General features: G+C 67.8%; 4 protein-coding genes across 4 annotated transcripts; 2 read left to right on the plus strand and 2 right to left on the minus strand.

Moving 5' to 3' along the window:
- Positions 1 to 1,774: 1,774 nt before the first annotated feature.
- On the plus strand, positions 1,775 to 4,228 carry EMIHUDRAFT_237460 (hypothetical protein; the record flags this gene model as incomplete). Its single annotated transcript, XM_005777959.1, has 3 exons — positions 1,775 to 2,964; positions 3,942 to 3,982; positions 4,173 to 4,228. The coding sequence occupies 3 exons, from the start codon at positions 1,775 to 1,777 to the stop codon at positions 4,226 to 4,228; spliced, it is 1,287 nt and encodes a 428-aa protein (XP_005778016.1).
- Positions 4,229 to 5,325: 1,097 nt separating this feature from the next.
- Positions 5,326 to 7,790, plus strand: EMIHUDRAFT_457504 (hypothetical protein). Its single transcript, XM_005777960.1, has 8 exons — positions 5,326 to 5,475; positions 5,549 to 5,878; positions 5,962 to 5,989; positions 6,062 to 6,088; positions 6,158 to 6,571; positions 6,770 to 6,940; positions 7,105 to 7,241; positions 7,311 to 7,790. The coding sequence occupies exons 1-8, from the start codon at positions 5,441 to 5,443 to the stop codon at positions 7,654 to 7,656; spliced, it is 1,488 nt and encodes a 495-aa protein (XP_005778017.1). The 5' UTR covers positions 5,326 to 5,440; the 3' UTR covers positions 7,657 to 7,790.
- A 1,056-nt stretch (positions 7,791 to 8,846) lies between these two features.
- On the minus strand, positions 8,847 to 9,769 carry EMIHUDRAFT_443577 (hypothetical protein). Its single transcript, XM_005777961.1, has 2 exons — positions 9,515 to 9,769; positions 8,847 to 9,449 (listed from the first exon to the last, which is right to left on the minus strand). Exons 1-2 carry the CDS (start codon positions 9,716 to 9,718, stop codon positions 8,925 to 8,927), a joined length of 729 nt encoding a protein of 242 aa, XP_005778018.1. The 5' UTR covers positions 9,719 to 9,769; the 3' UTR covers positions 8,847 to 8,924.
- Positions 9,770 to 14,448: 4,679 nt separating this feature from the next.
- EMIHUDRAFT_469127 (hypothetical protein) lies at positions 14,449 to 17,798 on the minus strand (the record flags this gene model as incomplete). Its single annotated transcript, XM_005777962.1, has 4 exons — positions 16,442 to 17,798; positions 15,947 to 16,355; positions 15,820 to 15,873; positions 14,449 to 15,747 (listed from the first exon to the last, which is right to left on the minus strand). The coding sequence occupies exons 1-4, from the start codon at positions 17,713 to 17,715 to the stop codon at positions 14,449 to 14,451; spliced, it is 3,036 nt and encodes a 1,011-aa protein (XP_005778019.1). The 5' UTR covers positions 17,716 to 17,798.
- Between the last annotated feature and the right edge of the window lie 24 nt (positions 17,799 to 17,822).

Raw genomic sequence — 17,822 nt, forward strand, 5'->3', positions numbered from 1 at the left:
CTACTGCTCCATCGCGCTCAGGCGCAGCGCCCAGCGCTCGCGCCGCGCGGACGGGCTCCGACCGAGCTGCGTGAGTCCGAGCCAACGGCCCGCACCTCGTCCCTCTCCGACGTTGCGGCGCTCCTCGCTTCGAGCCTCAGCCCGAGCGAGTGGTACGACTACCTCACTCGCGTGAGCGAGTCCCTGGAGGACGCAGTCGAGACGGTCTCCGACTCCACCTCCAACTTCATGTTTCGTGACATCCTCGGCTATCGAGTCGGCTGGGCGCGCACACGTCGTCTCGCTCTCCTCTTCTCTCGCATGCTTCTCGGTGCCGCTCTGCTGCTCCACGGTGGCAGCGGCGACGGTCGGGGATTGTGGACGCGAGGCCTCGCCCTGCTTCAAGCGTCTCAGATTGTGAGCTTCCTCCTGACATCCGGCCGCACAATAGTCGGTATCCCGCGGGTGCGCCTCTACGTCCGCGAGGCGCTTGTCCTGGGTGCCGCGGCCGGGATTCTGCACGTTCCGCGGTTGCACCTCCCAGCTCTCGTCCTCGGTGTCAACGCGGGAAAGACGACGCGCGGCCTCGTCCGGGCCACCCGCCTGACGAGCGCGGAGCAAGACAGCCTGTCAGAACAAGCCTTCGAGGCGGCGGAAGAGGCGCTGGATGGGCTTTCTGACACGGTCAGCGAGGCCCTGGGAGTCGATGACTGGTGGGACGACGAGCCAACGGCTGCTGAGGCCGAGCTCGCACACTACCGCCTCATCGGGCGCACGCTGTCTCCGCTGGTCGCCGCGTTGACCTTCACCGCGGTGGCTCGCCGCCAGGCGCCGTTCGGAGCTGTGCCTGCGCCAATGGTGTCAGCCGCAGTGGCCGGCGGCTTCATGCTGCAGCGTAACATCCGCCTCGCGCTGGAAGAGAACTGGCTCTACCTGCGGCTATTCTTGTTGCGCTCGATCCCGGCGATCCTGCGATTTTCGCTGTGGCTACTGTGGCATGTCGTGCTGCCGATTCGGAACGGGCTGCACGGCCTCCGCAGCCTGCTCGAGCGCCGACTCCTGCGACCTCTGTACTCCGCCCTTTGCCGACTTGTGCCCGCCCTCCGGCGAGTGCCGCTCGACGAGCTCGAAAGGAGGCTCTTCGCCCTGCCCGGCCTCGGCAAAAAGCTTGCTTTGAGGCTGCTCGGCGCGCTGCGCTGGCTGCTGCGGACGGTCGTCCCCGGCGCTGCACGCGGCTTTGTGTCGGAGGTGCTGTCAAAGGCAGAGCGCTACTTGCTGCCCTATGTGATGGCCGCTCTCGGTGTCGCCGTGCAGATGCGATGGATCAAGCTGCGCGAACTGCCTGCGCTGTGCATCAAGCTCGTGCTCAACCCCAGCGACCTGCTCGCAACAGCCGTGAAGCCCGCACTCCGCGCTGCTCTCACCCGGTTGCGCGAGGCGGCCCGGCTTCCTTCAGCAGTGATGGCGTTCCTAAAGCCCTGACCCACACACACGCACGCCGCCAACCAACTTCCGGCGTTGTTTTGTTTGTTTCCCGTGTCCCAATCACACGGACACGCGGTCCCAAAACGCGGGCCACCCCCATCCCGTGCCTGTTTTTATTGATGCGCGCCAGTCCCGCAAAAAACAAAACAACAACATCTCTCCAGGTCCCGTGGTGCCTGGTGCCCAAAGAAAGAAAGAAGACAGAAGCGCCGCAAGCTGGGTCGCAAGGGAGGCCCAGGTCGTTGTGGACAAAATTCTTTTGCGCGCATGACCGGTGCGAGCGGCCTCCGAGTCGGCGTCTAGCGATGACATGGCCACCGTCGCACTCGACACCGTCTTACTCGACGAAGAGCCTACAGCAGATCAGGTCCTTACTGCAGTCCTCGTGCTCATGGACTTCGTGGCATACGCCGGCGCCGCCGCTATGCTCTGGATCAACCGTGAATTTCTGATGCTGCACGGCACCAACGCTGTCACCCTCCCAATCGCCACCGCCATCTTTGTCGTCACCATCAATTTTGTCCGCGGCCTGCTCATCGCCGCCCGCTTTCTCACAGCCTACGCATGCAAAGGGTACACTGCCTCTTGCGCTCTCGCGGCGGCTTGCGTGGCTCGCGTCAAGACTTGGGTCGCCTTCGGATCTGAGTCGCACCAACGCTCCGTCAAAAGCTCCGTCTGTGATGTCCACATGGCACCCCGGGGAGAAGCTTCCCTCGAGGGGGGCGAGCTTTCGACGAGCCGTTTTGCCGGCTCAATCGAGATCAGTTTGAACGACAACTCGCTTGAGACAGAGGAAGACGTTGCCGCCATCGCCGCTCAGCTAGCCGCCGCCGGCTTCGATGAGATCGAGCACTCCTCTGGCGTCGCCATCCCTCGCCCTTCCGAGGATTGCACCGAACCTTCGTGGCTCATCGAGGCCGAGCGCATCCTCTTCGAGACATCCGCATTCGCGTCAAATCTCGAGGGTTCTGCCTTCGAGCGGGCCGATGACGTCCCGGATATCGCCGCGGATCACGTGTCCCTGCTCGGCTCCACATCGCCGTCACCATCTACCCCGCCCGACAAGAGGCGCGAGACGAGCGACGTCAACCGCACCGCCGAGCTCGTCACCAGTGGCGTCTGTGACATCTCCGGGCCGCCACCTCGCGTCAGCACCGAGTGGTCTGTCCCGAGCCTACACGGAGACCTCTGGATTTTCACTGTCCTGCTCGTCGTCGCCACCATCCCTTTCGCCGTCGCCGTTTCTGGACCGGTCCCTGCGAGCATGCCGCTGCCCGACGCCATCTCCATCGACGTGCCACTGCCCGACACCATCTCCATCAACGGCGCCTGCCATTTCGCGCTCACCGGCCCCTCTGCATCAGCACGGCCTCCAGGAAGGCCGCCAGGAAACCAGCCGTCCATCAACAACTTCATCGCCGGCGCCGAGACACGGCGCAACTCAACTTCAAATTCAACTTCAAATTCAAATCTCCCACCCTGCCCCAGCCCAAAACAAAGGTACCGGCGATGCGGACCATCTCGTGTTGGGGGGGTGTGCTTCGGTCGAGTCTACCGGTCGCCGCCCGACTCCGTTGCCGTCTGCTGCCCCTTGCGTCGGCCGAGGCGACAGCCGAGGCCACTACCCAAGGTGGAGGCGAGGCGACAGCCGAGGCCGCCGCCCACAAGGCCAACCAACCAGCTGAGGCCTCTGCCCAAACGGAGGCCGAGGCGCCAGTCACAGCCGCCCAAACCAAGGCGCCAGCCGCCGCCGCCACGCGCAAGCCCTGGTGGAACCTTTTCAGAATTTGCTACATCAGCGCCGTCGCCATCAGCTGTACCGTCGAAGACCCGAGTCTCGACTTCGTCTTCGAGCGTGTTACCTCGCCTTGCACGGCCGGCGCTCTTCAGACCAGCGCGCGAGACGCCTGCGCCGCCCTCGACTCCGAGCGGACGTGCTCTGCCGCCTCCGCCGTAGCCGAGCGATCGGCCAGCGCCTCTGCCGCCAGAGCTGTCGCCGTCGGCTGTACCGTCGAGCAAGGCGTCGCCACCGACAAGTGCGCTGCCTCGCCTCGCACGGCCGGCGCTCTTCTGGCCAGCGCGCGAGATGCCTGCGCCGCCCTCGACTACGACTGGGCGCGCCCTGCCGCCGCCTCCACCGTAGCCGAGCTCTCCGCCAGCGCCTCCGCCACCAGCGCCGTCGCCGCCGCCGTCACCGTCGAGTACTCGAGTCTCGCTTCCGTCATCGAGAGTGACAACTCACATCGCACAGCCAGTGCCTCACGCTTCAGCTTTCATAGCTTTACCTCCGGCTCCGCGCCGCGCCTCGCCTCCGTCAAGGGCGACCTCGGCCTGCGCCCTCGCGCCCGCGCCGTCTCCGGCCTGCGCCCTCGCGCCCGCGCCTTCTCCGGCTCCGCGCCGCGCCTCGCCTCCGTCAAGGGCGACTCTCGAATGTCAACTACTCCCTCCTCGTGCCGCCTTCGGCCTTGCCCGCACAGGCGTCGCGATCTACGGTACATCCCCGACGCCTTCAGCATCGGTCCTGGGGGGGGCGTCTGAATTCGGACGCCTGTGCTACCCTTCACACACGCTACACACGGTGTACTAGCACGGCGCATCCTGCACCGTGCCCCATGAATGTCGATACTCCAGCATCACACCCTCTGTGCCACAATCGTGTCACGTGGACGTCCCTTAGTCGGCGCGTCTTGTCTGTCGCGATGTCCTAGACGTCGTGCCTTTCTGGTCCTTTACCATCCTTCAGCCAGCCAACCTCCGGCTCTGAGCCTCCGCGCTCAAACGAGGACACCCGCTGCCACCGCCCCCGCCCCTCCCCGCCTTCCCGCCGCCTGCGCCGTCGGAGTGCCTCGCAGAGGCGGAGATGAGCGCGAGAAATAAGGTTTTTGCTCGCCTTCCCTGCGACCCCGATCCCCGTGATGCATGTCTCACTGTTACTGTGCGATTTCGGGCCCGGGGTTGTGCGCGCACACGTGAAATTCTTTTCCACGTTTACCTGTATTAGTACTTTTGTTTTTTCCTGTATTAGTGCCAGTGCGCGCCCGTCTGAAAGAAAGAAAGAAATAAAAAAGACAACTCAGGAGGGATGGGAGGACGGCACGCCGCCACCACACAGGGATTTTAAGGAGAGGGGTGTAAAAGAAAGAAAGAAAGCAAACAGACACGCCAAACGAGGGATGGGACGAGGACAGGGTCCCCACCTGCACGAGCAGGATTTTGGAAGGACGATCAGGGGGACAGGTGGGGCTCTCAAGGAGAGGGGTGTGCCCGAGGTGCCGCACGTCGAAATTCTTTTCCAGGAACGATGGCTGGGCAAGACTGACTTCGCCAGCTGCGAATGGACTCCACGCTATTTCGAGTCACGCCACGCAGGGCGATCGGCCTGACCGTGCTGGCTGCGATCGTGCTCGCTCTCGACTCGCTCTACCGGAGGCCGCCTGACCAGCGTGCACCGCCCAAGCGCAAGCAGGGCAGCCTCCGGCCACAGCCTGCCACCGCGCCGCGCGTGGTGACCGCCAACGGCCCGGCGACGAACGCTGTCGTTCAGCTGTCGGCAGCCTCTCGGCCAGCAAGGCCGGCACCGGCTGTGGCCGCCCCGCCGCCGGTTGGCATTCTCCGTGTGCGCCCGGCAGCAGGCAACCGAAGCTCGCAGCCGTGGAACTACCCACCCTTTGCCGGCGCCATCTCGAAGCGCGCACGCGATCAGTTCTCCATGCGCAAGAATTCCGGCTTCTACGGCCGCGATTCGCCCTTCCCAGAGTGGCTGCGAGGGACGGAGCCCAGCGCTGCCGCCGGCCCGGCGCCGCCGGCGGTGCTGACTGGCACTGCGTGGCACTACGGGCCGGGACGGCATGCGGCGGCCGCGGCTGCCTGTGCCGCCCACGGCGTCTGGTCGGCGCCCCTCGGCCGGTGCGACTGCGGCCCGTACCGGTGGGGCGCCACGTGCGCCGTGCCGGTGGTGCCGGTGCCGCGGCCGAGCATGTACGTCTGCGTGATGAACGACTCGGCGCCTTGGTGCTCGAGCGAGGGAGGGAGGCGAGGTGCGCCAGCACACACCCTCGACGACGCCTCGAGCCCCCCCCCGTAGGTGGTGCGAGCTCCCCGCGTGCGAGGCCAGCAAGGCCGAGAGAGCGGCGCCGGTGCTCGGCGCGCCGCCCCGCCAGTGCACAGGAGAGCCCCTCTCGGCTTGCCCGAGCAGCTGCAACGGCCGCGGCTCCTGCCTGGGCGGCGCCTGCCGCTGCTACGCTGGGTTTCGCGGCGCGGCGTGCGAGGAGTCCGACAAGGACAACTCCTGCCTGCAGGGCTGCTCCGGGCGGGGCGAGTGCCTCAAGGGCTTCTGCCGCTGCACGCCGCCTTGGTGGGGCGCCGACTGCGCGCTCGGGGCGACGGCCAGCGAGTGGCCACGCTGTTCGCGCAGGCGAGCCGGAGCCGGAGCCTGCTCCACGCCCCTCTGCCCGGGCCTTCTCTCTGCACACGCCAACTGGACTCGTTGTTGCGCAGGCCTTGCATCTACGTGTATGAGCTGCCGGAGAGCACGGGCAAATCGCCCGACATCGCCGCGTGAGTGTCTGTTCACTCGACACCGTGGAGTGTGCTTCAGGCGAGGATGAACGTGCTGGCACTCAAGGTGGAGCTCGGGTCCCCTCACCCCTCGTGCACAGCTCCCGCGTGACCCCGCGCGCTCCTCGTTTCGCAGGTCGAGTTCGACTGGCGCATCCAGGCGCCGGGACGCAAGTACGACTACCGCTTCCCGCTGCTCTTCCACGAGGCTCTGCTCGGGTCGGGGCATCGCACTAGCGACGCTTCGCAGGCGGACCTGTTCTTTGTGCCGACGTACGACTTTCAAGGCTCGTGGGGGAACCCAGAGGTCTACTTCCGCGCGGCGCGGTACGTCTCGCAGGCATGGCCCTACTGGAACGCCTCTGGCGGGGCACGCTCCCTCTCGCGGACCAGCGTCCATCTGGAGTGTGCGCCGGCGCGAGCGTCGCCCGCCCGCTCTCAGGCGGACCATCTGTGGGCAGTGGCCCGCGACGCGGGCGCGTGCGCGACTCCGTGGGGCTCCTTGGCCGACGAGCTGGCCTCCTCGTCGCTGCTGCTCAACTGGGGCGGCGTCACCGGACTCTCAGGTTAATTAACTAATTAATTGATTAATTAACTGGGGCGGCGTCACCGGACTCTCAGGATCCGCAACGCCCCCGCCACGGCCGAGCTCTGACCCTCCCGCCCACATGCCCTCACTGCGAGCAACCTTGCCCCAAAGCCTCGATTTCGCCGCCGGCCCTCCTCTTCCCCGCCAGGGCTGCCCGAGGAGCGCTGCTATGAGGCGGCGCGCGACCTCGTCGTCCCGGGCGCGCTCGTCCACTCCATCGTTGCGAAGTCGCCCTTTTGGGGCGACGCGGCGGCGGTCGCGACGGCGCACCGCCGGCGCAGCACGCGCCTCTTCTTCATCGGCGCCCTCTGCTGGAAGATCTCGGACAAGGTCCACTCGCTTGGGGAGATGGAGAGGAAGTGCGCGCGGGAGCACGGCTTCATCGCCCGGTACTCGTTTGGACACCGCTGGCTCGTCTTCAAGGCAAGCCCCCCTCTTCCCTCCCCCTTCCACACCACCCATGCCCCTGATCGGTCGGACCTGTGCCCTTCTAGACCTTTGCCGGCGCCGAGGGCTTTCGCCTGTACGCCACCGACTACCCGCCGTCGATGCCGCGGCGGCGCGTTAACGTCAACGAGGAGATCCTCGCTTCTCAGTACTGCCTCTGCCCGTCCGGCACGGGATGGGGAATGTGCACGCGTCTGCCCGCACCTGGCGGCCGGAGATCCACGCCCCCAGGCGGTACCCCTCCTCGCCGTAGGCGCGTCTACCACGCGGCGGTGCTCGGCTGTGTGCCGGTGCTGGTGCAGGACGACGGCGCGCATCCACGTGTGGCTCAGGCGTTCGAGCCCGAGTTGCGTTGGGACAGTTTCTCAGTCATTGTTCCGCGTGCCGCCGTCGCCAATCTGTCGGCAGTGCTCGCCGCCACCGACCTCCAGGCCAAACAGCGTGCGCTTGCCACGACCTGGCACCGGATGATTTGGCGCAACGCGCTGCAATCGCCACAGCGTGAGAAGCTGCCGTCACCGGACGCCTTTGAGGCGACGGTGGCCTCGCTCGGCCGGCTTGTAGAGCGGCGCAGCGAAAGATTACAAGAGAGGGTGTGAGGATTCCTCACAGCTCTCTGTGTCTGTGATCACAGATCACAGAGGGAGGGCGCGAGCGGCCCGCGGCGCGGGCGACACCCACACACAGCAACACTATTTTATCACGACGCGAAAATGCTAAATGGCAAGCTATCAATGGACAGACCAGGGACTTTGCTGGCGCCGGCGGTGCTTGCGCTCTAAGGGAGACCCAGACCCAGGCCAGGCCCCAAAAGCAGATCGTTGTCAGATGTCACCGGTCTGACGCGCGACACCCGATCGAACCCGAGATACACATCGAAGAGCCGTACACACAGGCAGCTGCGAGAACTAAGAAGGGGAAACCCCTCACCAGTATTTAGCGCCCAAAGAAGCCTGCCTGATCAAATATCCCGCCAGGACCGACCCACTGCCCAGTCTTGTCCTTGGCCCACCCTCCCATGCACTTCATCTTGTTCTCCGCCTACAGCACGCGGCGCCAATAGCGTGAAATGCTTGGCTTGTGAGTTGTGTGGAGATCGTTTGTGTGCTCGCGCACCTTCGCGCAATCGAGAATCTGGCCGTCCATCACGTACCCCTCCCCCGCCTCCTGCTTGTCGTTCTTGTAGTCATTGAACGAGTCAATTGCGTTACCTGCCGCATCCACCATTGCGCCCGTCGATGCATCAAGCCGGTCGCCCGTGCTCTCTGCAGCGGCCGCGCAGTCCTCCTTCGAGTGCGCCTATTGACAGCGAGTGAACGGCAACATATTGACCGGCGCGAGCGGCTATCGGTCCGCGCGTGAGCGTGCGCGTGCTTTTTGGCACTCTTTCATCGCATCCACCCATGATCCGTCTCCCAAGCTGCCCCCGTTGTACTCGTCATTTTTGTCGAATATGCCGCGCGCTGCGGCGATTTCCTCTTGCTTGGAGTGGATGAGGTTGCCGAGGGTCACAGGCAATGCCCTCGTGAAGCCGGCGTAGAGGTCAGGAAGCATGCTAAAGCTGATCTCGTAGCCAAACAGCTCAAACTTCTCGTCGGGCACCCGGATAATACTGGCCGAGTGCTGACGCCCAGAGAGAGCAACCGCACCGCAAAGAAGAACGCCGACTCCAACGAGTGCGCCTGCCGCCTTCCGGCGATGGTGATTCACGGGCTCGCTCGCGATCATGGCGACAGGACGGCGCGGACGCGGGACGGCCGACGGACGGCCTCGTTTTTTAGATTTTACCCGCCCAAGAGATACTCGAGATTCAATCTACGACACTGAAAAAAAAGAACGAGACGGCCCTCATTCACAATAGGACACATCAGCCCGGATCGAGGAGCCTACGCCGTTTCGCCGAGACTTCCCCTTCCGCGGGCGGCGGCGGGCGCACAGGGACGGGCTGCGACCGCGACACGCCCAAATGGCGCAGCGTTGCGTCGTCCCACGCCGCGGCCACAATCCCGAGCGACGCAAGCCGCGCAGCACGCGCTCGCGGCGCGGCGCACCACTTCCATGTCGCTGCGCGGATCCCATCGTCTGACTGCCGCTGCAGTGCAATCTCAACCACCCCCGCCATCGAGCGAAGGAGCGCGCCGCTGCCAGACCCCGCCGACCCGTCATCCTCGTCAGTACCGAGAGTCGGGAGCGCCTCCAGCGTCGCACACCACGCGACGCGCACCGCGGTCACGAGCGACGGCGGCGGAGGCTTGGCGGGCGGCGTGCTTTGCGGCCAAGCCGCGGCAGTCACACGGTGATCAACCTCCGCCCCGCGAGCGCCGGCCGGCGCGGCAGCACCCATCTCACTTCCCTCAGCGTTGGCAAGCGCGCACAAGAGCGGCTCGTGCTCCTACGGCGAGAGCCACTGCGGTGAAACCACTCGGTCGGGGGCAGCATTTCCCGAGGAGGAGACGCCTGCGCGTGCACGAGCCACGGCCGCAACGCGGCGACCAGCGCGGCGGCGGTCGAGACAGCGCCATCCTTGGGGGAGGAGCCTTCGGCGGGGGCGGCAGACGAAGTGGCGGCAGCGCTAGCGGCCGACGCCGCAAGCAGCGCAGCTCCTGGGCGCAGCCCGATCACGACGACGGCCGCGATGGCGTGAAGAGCGTCCTCCGCCATCGCTGTGCCGTTGGCGTGCAGCACGGTGCTCGAGGCGCCGGCTGCGCCGTCGGTGAGCGAGATGAGCGCCTTGGTGCCTGTCTGCAGCAGCTGCCACGCCGCAGCCGCCGAGAGCGGCGGCGGAGCTGGCGGCGGCGGGGGTAGCGGATGGCTCGAGTCGGCGGGCGGGTGCGGCGCGACGCCCGCGCGCATCACGGCGCAGCAGAAGGAGAGAGAGAGCGCCAGATGGCCGCCCCCTGGCCTCGGCACCGCGTCCTCGCCCCGCCCAATCCACAACCCGCCTGAGGCACGGCGATGAAGTGAGGAGCGGCCGGCGCACCGAGGAGAGCTCGAGGGAGTGTCGGGGGAGTGTCGGGGGAGTCAGTAGTCTCGAGAGTGGCGGCCGGCGCACCGAGCAGATCGATCGACGACGCGGCGAAGACGGCCGAGAGCGAGCGTCGCAGCCTCCGCCGCATCTGCGCGTAGGCCGGGGCACGCGCTGCCGCCGGGTCGACCAGAAGCATCGGAGGCAGCAGTTCGCGCAAGGCGCGCCTGCTCCGGGAAGGGCTTTTGCTGGCCTTGGAGCGTGTGTCGGGTCGAGGCGAGGGCGGAGGGCGGAGGGCGGGGCGCGCACTTCTTCTCCGACGCGTAGACGGCGCTCGTGGCGGGCGAGAAGGGCTCGGAGGAGACGCGCGTCTCGTCTTCGGTCTCTCCCTCGGGCGCCTGCGCGGCGAGGCGCGCGAGGGAGCGTGTGCAGGTGCGCGTGGCGAGGGCGGTGGGCGGGGTCGCCCTCGCACCGTCAGTATCGCGCAGAGCGCGCCCACCCACACGTCGCACTGGAGCTCGATCGGGGCGCGAGTCGGCTCGCCGTCGCCTGCGCCGCCCGCTGTGCCGCCCGCTGTGCCGCCCGCTGTGCCGCCCGCCGCGCCGCCCGCCGCGCCGCCCGCCTCGCCGCCCGCCTCGCCGCCCGCCTCGCCGCCCGCCTCGCCGCCCGCCGCGGCTTCCGCAGCAGGCGGGAGAGCAGGCGGGAGCGGGGCGGCGGCGGCGGCGGCTAGCGGCGCGGGCCGGAATCGCGTCTGCGCCTCCGAGGAGAGGGATGCGGAGAGCAGCTCGCTGAGGGTGCGGCGGCCCTGCGCGCGGCAGAGCCAGAGGCCGGTCAGCTTCGGGTGCTGTCGGAAGAAGGAGTCGACGCACGCGAGGAATGTGCAGCGCAGCTCCGGGTGCCAGTGCGCCGCCATGGAGCGCACCGCAACCTGCCACACGAGCTCGCCTGCACGGCAAAGTCGGCGGGCGTGGGGAGGGGGGTGGCACGGACATGCCCAGCCTGCGGGGCAAGCCCTCGCCCCCGGGGCAGAGAGCGTGTCGAGCGAGGCTGCGTGTCAGCTCGCACCTGACAAGGGGCATCAAACTGTACTCTGAACTGCGGACCCTTCTGAATGGCGCGGTGCGTCAGCTCGCACCAGCCGCGCGCAGCCTCGAGGTGCGCCGCGCCTACTCTCGGCTCACCCCGGCTCATCTCGGGTGCTCTCGGGGGGGGGGGGGGGAGCGCAGCCTCGAGGTGCGACGCGCCGAGTCGCGCCGAGTCGGGCGGCGGACGCATCAAGCCGCCCGCCTCCTCCTTCTTCCACAGGTCACGCAGCGGCATGACGAGGAGGCCGAGCCGCTTCTCCGCGTCGCCCGGCGCGTTGGCGGGGTCGTCCATCAGCGGGACCTGTGCGCTCCGGCAGGGCTCGGGCAAGAGGGCGGGGCGCCCACCAGCGGGCCGTCTGCCGGAGGGACCCACGCCGCCACCAGCCGCCGCCACATGACGAACATGAGGGCGCGCGCCTCGTAGGCGGGCAGCTCGCCCTCCTTTGCGACGAAGGCTCCGGTGGGGAGCTGGAGCAGCTGGTTGAGCTTCTCTCGCTGGGGCGGGTGGGCGAGCCAGCCGCCGAGGAGAGAGATGACGTGCCTGTGCGGGGCGGCTGTGGGCTCGACGACCCTGTGGCTGAAGGCAGAGGGGGAGGCGGTGGGGCGCGCGAGTGCCAGCGGGCGGAGGCGTGTGGGGGCGCGGTGTGGGGGCGTCCCGCGCCCCCAGAGTTTGATGAGCCAGATGCGGCCGTCCTTGCTCTTGTGCAGCAGCGCGGGCGGCAGGCCGGCTGCGGGCGGCTTCTCGACCACCGCCCAAACCGCCCAGCATAGCGAGAGCGGCATCGCGTGCGCGTGCTCCGGCCACGGGAGCACGCTGCCCAAGAGCTCCACCGCCGACTCGCACCGCTGCCGGGCCTCGCCACCCGCTCTGCTGCTGCTGCCGTCCGCACCGTCGCCGTCCGCATCGCTGACGGCCACATCGTTGCCGCTCCCACCACTCCCGCCTGCATCCTTGCCGTTCCCACCACTCCCGCCGCCGCCGCCGTCTGCCGGTGGCGTCGGGTCTGGTCCCAGCGCATCTGCCATGTGTCCGGTGGCAAGGGCGAGCTCCACTGCTTGAGGGAGCCAAGCGTCTGCCGAAGCGCGCAGCACTTCGGGCTGCGCACCCGCGAGACGCCGCAGCAGGCTGATGGCCAGCTCCGAGGCTGCCGGTGGCGACGGCGGGGCGCACGCCTTGCCGAGCGCGCGGACCACGGCGGTCGTGTGTGTGGCGACGGGGTCGTCCGTGAAGTAGCTCAGACTCCCGCCCTCATCGTCCGGCCGCAGCACCAAATCGAGCGCGGAGAGCGCCACGGCCTGCGCCCGCGCTTGCGTCGCCACGGTCAGCGCTGCGAGCTTGCAAAGCGCCGCCAGCATACGCGTTCCGACGCCTCCGCGGTCGAGCGCTGAGCCGCGAGTCTGAGGCGCCGAGATGAGCGAAAAGAGGAGCCGCGCCACCTCTGGCAGCTCGCGGCCCTCCTCCAGGGCAGCTTCGGCCGCGCTCAGCATGTCGGGAACCGAATTCACCGTCTCTGCCGAAAGCATGTCGCAGGCGCTCGCGTCTGCGAGAAGGGCGATGACTGGGTCGCACATTTCGCCGAGGGTTTTGCTGAGCGCGCTGCCAGGACGCGAGGCGCGAGCGGGCGAGCAGCACACACCGACAGCGCAAAAGAATTTTACAAGAGGCTGGTGTGTTTTCTTTCTTTTTCGGGCACGAGAAGCAAAAGAAATGACACTAAAAAAGAAGGATTGCGTTTGTTTCATAACATCGAAGGCTAGCTCAAAAAGAAGGATTCAGTTCCCTGAATGAGCCTCTCACAGGTGCCACATGATATGTCTAGAGACCCGTTCGCGCTGGGAGGGACACTACAGTATGTTGGAGCGCTCTACATATCAAGACCGCACACAACAAGCTCCGACAGCACCCGACAGCTACGGAGCGCCTCTGATGTCAGACACGCACCCGACAGCACCCGTCACCCGACAGCACTGACAGCACTTAGGGCGAACAGGTGAGACGTCCCTGTCTCACGGGTGTTTCGTCCCTGTCTCAACGCCCCCCGGGGCAGTGTCACAAATGCGTCTCAGTAATGTCTCACAGACTCTCACCGATCTCTGTGTTGTCTCAGCCTGGTCACAGCAACAGTCTCACTTTGTCTCAAGGGTGGCACAGTCCACCTTCAGAGACGTGTTTGAGACACCCGTGAGACAAATGTTCACCCCTGCTGTGTGACGATGTCGTCTCTACTACGTCTTTCTTTTCCTCTCAGAGCGCCTTACACTCGTCTCACGGTAAGGGCGTAGCCGTGACGAACAGAGGGCGAGAGCGTAGTGGTGTGGGCACTAACCCGACCCGCCCTGCCCGCGAGAGCAACCGGCTACGCGCCGTTTGGGCCAGAGAGCGCGATATGAGCGCGATTATGTTGGGATCGTCCGACACGCCTCACCTCAGAGCGGTCGGTGCAAAGTACTCATCGAGCCGAGGGCGTAGCCGTGACGAACAGAGGGCGAGAGCGTAGTGCTGGGCACTAACCCGAACCGCCCTGCCCGCGAGAGCAACCGGCTACGCGCCTTTTGCGTCTGAGAGCACGATAAGAGCAACAGGTGGCTACGCGCCGTTTGAGCCATAGAGCGCGATTATGCTTAGGGTTCGTCTACACTCACCGAGACCCACCAGGCCGCACCTCACAGACACAGCCTGAGTTGAGTCTCCTCAATCGCCAAATTGCGTCTCAGGGCGTCAGGGGCTCAGCATGGTCTCTAACGGACCTGAGTACGACTCAATCAAGCAGCGGCTTGTGGCGTCTCAAAACCCCCCCGCCCTGCGCCGCGTCTCATTGTGGCTCAGCACTGTCTCAGAAGGAAGTGAGACGACTCACTTCGCTCAGGACTGTGACGTCTCAGCCCAGCCGTGAGACTGAGTGATACGCGGCCGAAAGAGACGAATGTGAGACGCATCTGAGACGCACCTGCGACACTAAACTCAGCACTGTGACAGCAGATAGACGCTTGGAGAGAACTGTGACAGCAGAGAGACGCTTGGAGAGACGCAGAGAGACGGAAAAATCATGCAAGTGAGACAGGGACGAAACACCTGTGAGACAGAGACGCCTCACCAAAATTTCCGACAGCACCTGACAGCTGGTCTGGCAGAGGCACCTAACAGTGCCTGACACAGTGCCTGACTGCTGTGACAGATCAGAGATCACCTGACACAAGCACCTGACAGCCTGACAGCCAGGGCTCAGCCAACCTCGCCTGCTCCGTGCACCGTGGCCGTGAGGCCGTGGGGCACGAGAAAGGGCGTGTGGACTGGCGCACACTCTAGCACACCAGCAGAGCAAAACAAATTACACTTATCTTCACAGCGACACCGCGCCACCGCGCGGGATCTGAAAGTCGACGTTGCCGGAGCGCAGCGCGATCGGGGTGAGCTCGCCGCCGGCGACGGCCGCCAGCTGGCCAAGCAGCACCTGCAGCCACTCGTGCGGCCGCGCCGCCGGCAGCAGCACGTCGGCCGCCACGCCGGCGTCGTCGAGCTGCACCGAGAGCACCGGCACCATCGGGTGGCCCGTGACGGCGCCGCACACGGCGGGCCGCCACGCCACGACCGCGTGCAGTCCGGCGCCGCAGAGGCCCACCGTCGTCTCGACCCAACTCATCGGCCGCTTGCCACTCGCGTCGTGCGCCTCCATCACGTGCAGCCCGGGCCCGACGCACCGCTCGCCGTACCGCGTCGTCGCCCGCGGCCTCTCGCCCCACGCGAGGGTCGTCTCGAGAAACGTTGCGTCGCGGAGCAGCGGGCTGCCCTCCGGCAGCACCGCCTGCCCGCCGCCCCGCGCGAGCAAGTGCACGAGCTGCCCAAAGCAGACGGAGAGCGCCTCGGGCAGCGGAGCGCCGTCGGCGTCGCCCGGGTGGCCCGCAAGCAGCCCGAGGCGCAGCTGCGAGAGCGGCGCGGCGGCGCGCGGCGGCGGCGGCGGCGCGCCCGCCACCTGCCGCTCAAACCACGCCTGCACCTTGGTCTTGACCGCGCCGACGCCGCCGTCCTTCTGCAGGCTGGCCCAGCCGTACTGCTCCGAGCCGCCGAGGTGCAGCGCGCCGAGCTGCTCCGCAAAGTAGTCGTTGTGCGTCTTCTCGCAGCCGTGCTCGAGCAGCAGCGCGTGCCTCACCAGCGGGCTCGCCAGGTGGCCGAGGAGCGTGCGCGCCGCGGGCCGCTCGTCGCTCACGCCGCAGCCCTCCGTGTGCGGCAGCGAGACCACGCGCAGCGTGGACCTGGCGGAGAGGTCGGCGGCGAGGCTGCGCGCAACCTCCGAAGAGCAGAGCGACGTGGGCAGGACGAGCGCCACGTGCTCGGTCGTGGCCTGGCCCCCCGCCGCCGCTTGGCCCCCCGCCGCCGCGGGCAGCGCCAGGTAGGTTGGAGCGAGGGCCTGCACCGAGGCGGGCGCCTCCGCGAGTCGGAGGCCGCGCCTCGCCGCCGCAGCCGCCGCCGCCGCCGCCGCCGGTGCCGCGTCGTCGGCCGTGGCCTCGCGCTCGCTGCTGGCCGCCCCGTCGGCCGCCGCCTGGCGCGTCGCCTCCGCCCTCTTTGCGAGCTCGGTCGCGCCATCGCGGCCGATGCGCTCGTCGCCCTCGGCGAGGGGGTGGTGCGCCCAGTCCCGCCAGACCTGTGGAGGCCGGATGAGCACGTCTCACAATGGCTGCGTCGGGGGTAGTCCAAGCCCGACAGGTACTGCCACCTGGACTTGGTGATGGCCGCTGCTCTCGCCCTTGGTGCGCGCGCCGCTCGCCACCTCGAGGGTCAGCCAGTTGCGAGATATGGGGAGATATGGGGAGATATGGGGAGATATGGGGAGATATCGCCACCTCGAGGGTCAGCTGCAGCAGCCGCTCGCCGAGCTGCGCGCGCGTCCCTTGCGCGCCGGCGTCGACGTCCATGTCGTTCGCCATGAGCTCGTACCGCTGCGACGTCGACACGACCTTGATCGTGGGCACGAAGGGGAAGTTTGTGATCGAGCCGTTGCCCGTCGTAAAGTAGATGAGGTTGCAGCCCGACGCAACCTGCCCCGCGATCGACTCCAAGTCGTTGCCCGGCGAGTCCATGAAGCAGTAGCCCGCGCCCCGCGCGTGGCCGCCGCCGCCGCCGCCCTCGACCTCGCCGCCCTCAACCTCCGCGTCGGGCACTGGCTGCGGCGGCGGCAGCGGCTCCGCGTACTCGAGGACGTGCTCGAGCCGCACCGCGGGGTGTCGCTTCATCGCTGCGCCTGCGGGCAAGCTCCGAGAAGGGTCGGGCAAGGGAGGGGGCGCCGGCCGGGCTCTCGCTTCGTCGCGGCGCCGAGGCTCTTGAGCGCGATGTTGTACAGCCCGCGGTACAGGTTGCCGCCCGACGGGTTGCCCTCCGCCGAGCAGTCGTGCGCCGCCGCGTGCCGCTGGAAGCGCGACACAAAGGTTAGGAACTTGTCGGCGGTGGCGAAGTCCTTGACGTTCTGCAGAATGTACTGCTCCGCGCCGATCAGCTCGTCCGTCTCGGCGAGCAGCGCCGTGCCGCCCGCCTCGATGAGCCGCCTGCACGCCTCGCCCACGAGCGGGTTCGCGTCGGTCCCGCTGAAGGCATCCGAGCCGCCGCACTGCTGCGCAACCTGCAGCGCCGACGGCGGGCAGCGGACGCGCGCGCAGGTGGCCACCTCGGGCAGCAGCGCCCTCGCCGCCGCCTCGGCCGCCTGCAGCTCGCCCTCGAAGTCGCGGAGCGGGAGCGTGTGGACCGCGTGCGGCAGCGCCTCGAGCTGCGCCCCCCGGCCTGCCTTGAGGGCGTGCGCTCGCAGCGTGTCGTAGCTGATGCCCCCTGCCACCGCCTCGTCGGCCGCCGTCTGCAGCACGACGCACGCGCCGGCGTTTGGGTGGAGCATCCACCCGAGCAGCGTGCGGAGGAGCAGACCTCGGTTGTTTGCCTCTCGGCCCGGCCCGACGGCGCCGTCCTCGGTGTGTGGCAGCGCCACGACGCCGTCGAAGCCGTCCGTCCTCGGCTCCGACTTGAGCCGGCGCTCGAGCGCGCGCGCGGCGGCGTTGGCGCGCGAGGTGGCGCACAGCAGCACCAGGTAGTTGCGCGTGCCCACGCCTCGCCCCGCCGACCTCACGAAGCCGTCAAAGCCGGGCGCGAGCTGCGGGCGGAGCGGGCGCCGCACGCCCGGCGCGAACCCGTCGCGCGTCAGCGTCGGCTGCTTGGTAAAGTCGACAAAGTTGGCGTGCGCGCCGTGCGCCGAGTCCACCGCGCGCCGGCGCAACTCGTGGAGGGCCTTGGCGTTCCGCACCCACTCGCCCGGCGCAATGGGCGCGAGCGCCTTGCCAAACGGCTCGCCCCACGAGAGGAGCAGCGCTCCGGCCGCGATCGGGACGAGCGCAAAGCGGTGGCCCTCCAGCACCGCGACCGAGAGCGTGAGCTCCGAGCCGCCGCTCGGAAGCTGCGTCAGCGCCGTGCCTCGCGGCAGGTCCTGCCTCGCGATGGCGCAGTTGTCGTGCGGCTCGGGCAGCCGCGCCACCGCGTCGAAGGCCAGCCGAGGAGCCGGCGCGGCGCGGGAGCCGCCAGGCGCGGGCGCAGCCTCCTCGTAGGCGAGGACGGCCCGCGAGCGGGGCGGCATCGTTGGTCGGCCAGATTCGGCTCCGTTGCCGTGGATGGACCACGCGTCACAGACAGCGAGACTGAAAGCGAGGAGAGGCAAGTGTCGGTCGTGGTCTGCGCGACTCT

The sequence above is a fragment of the Emiliania huxleyi genome, assembly GCF_000372725.1.
Source record: "Emiliania huxleyi CCMP1516 unplaced genomic scaffold EMIHUscaffold_251, whole genome shotgun sequence".
Taxonomy (NCBI): domain Eukaryota; phylum Haptophyta; order Isochrysidales; family Noelaerhabdaceae; genus Emiliania; species Emiliania huxleyi.

Bases quoted from the DNA above. Each gene is read 5' to 3' on its own strand.
- EMIHUDRAFT_443577 (XM_005777961.1), bottom strand. From the start codon at position 9,718: ATGGCGGAGGACGCTCTTCACGCCATCGCGGCCGTCGTCGTGATCGGG. The intron at 9,450-9,514 runs GCGTCTCCTCCT...CTCTCGCCGTAG, and splicing joins CGTGGCTCGTGCACGCGCAG to GAGCACGAGCCGCTCTTGTG.
- EMIHUDRAFT_457504 (XM_005777960.1), top strand. From the start codon at position 5,441: ATGTACGTCTGCGTGATGAACGACTCGGCGCCTTG. The intron at 5,879-5,961 runs GCGAGCCGGAGC...GTTGTTGCGCAG, and splicing joins TGGCCACGCTGTTCGCGCAG to GCCTTGCATCTACGTGTATG. The intron at 6,089-6,157 runs GTGGAGCTCGGG...CTCGTTTCGCAG, and splicing joins TGAACGTGCTGGCACTCAAG to GTCGAGTTCGACTGGCGCAT.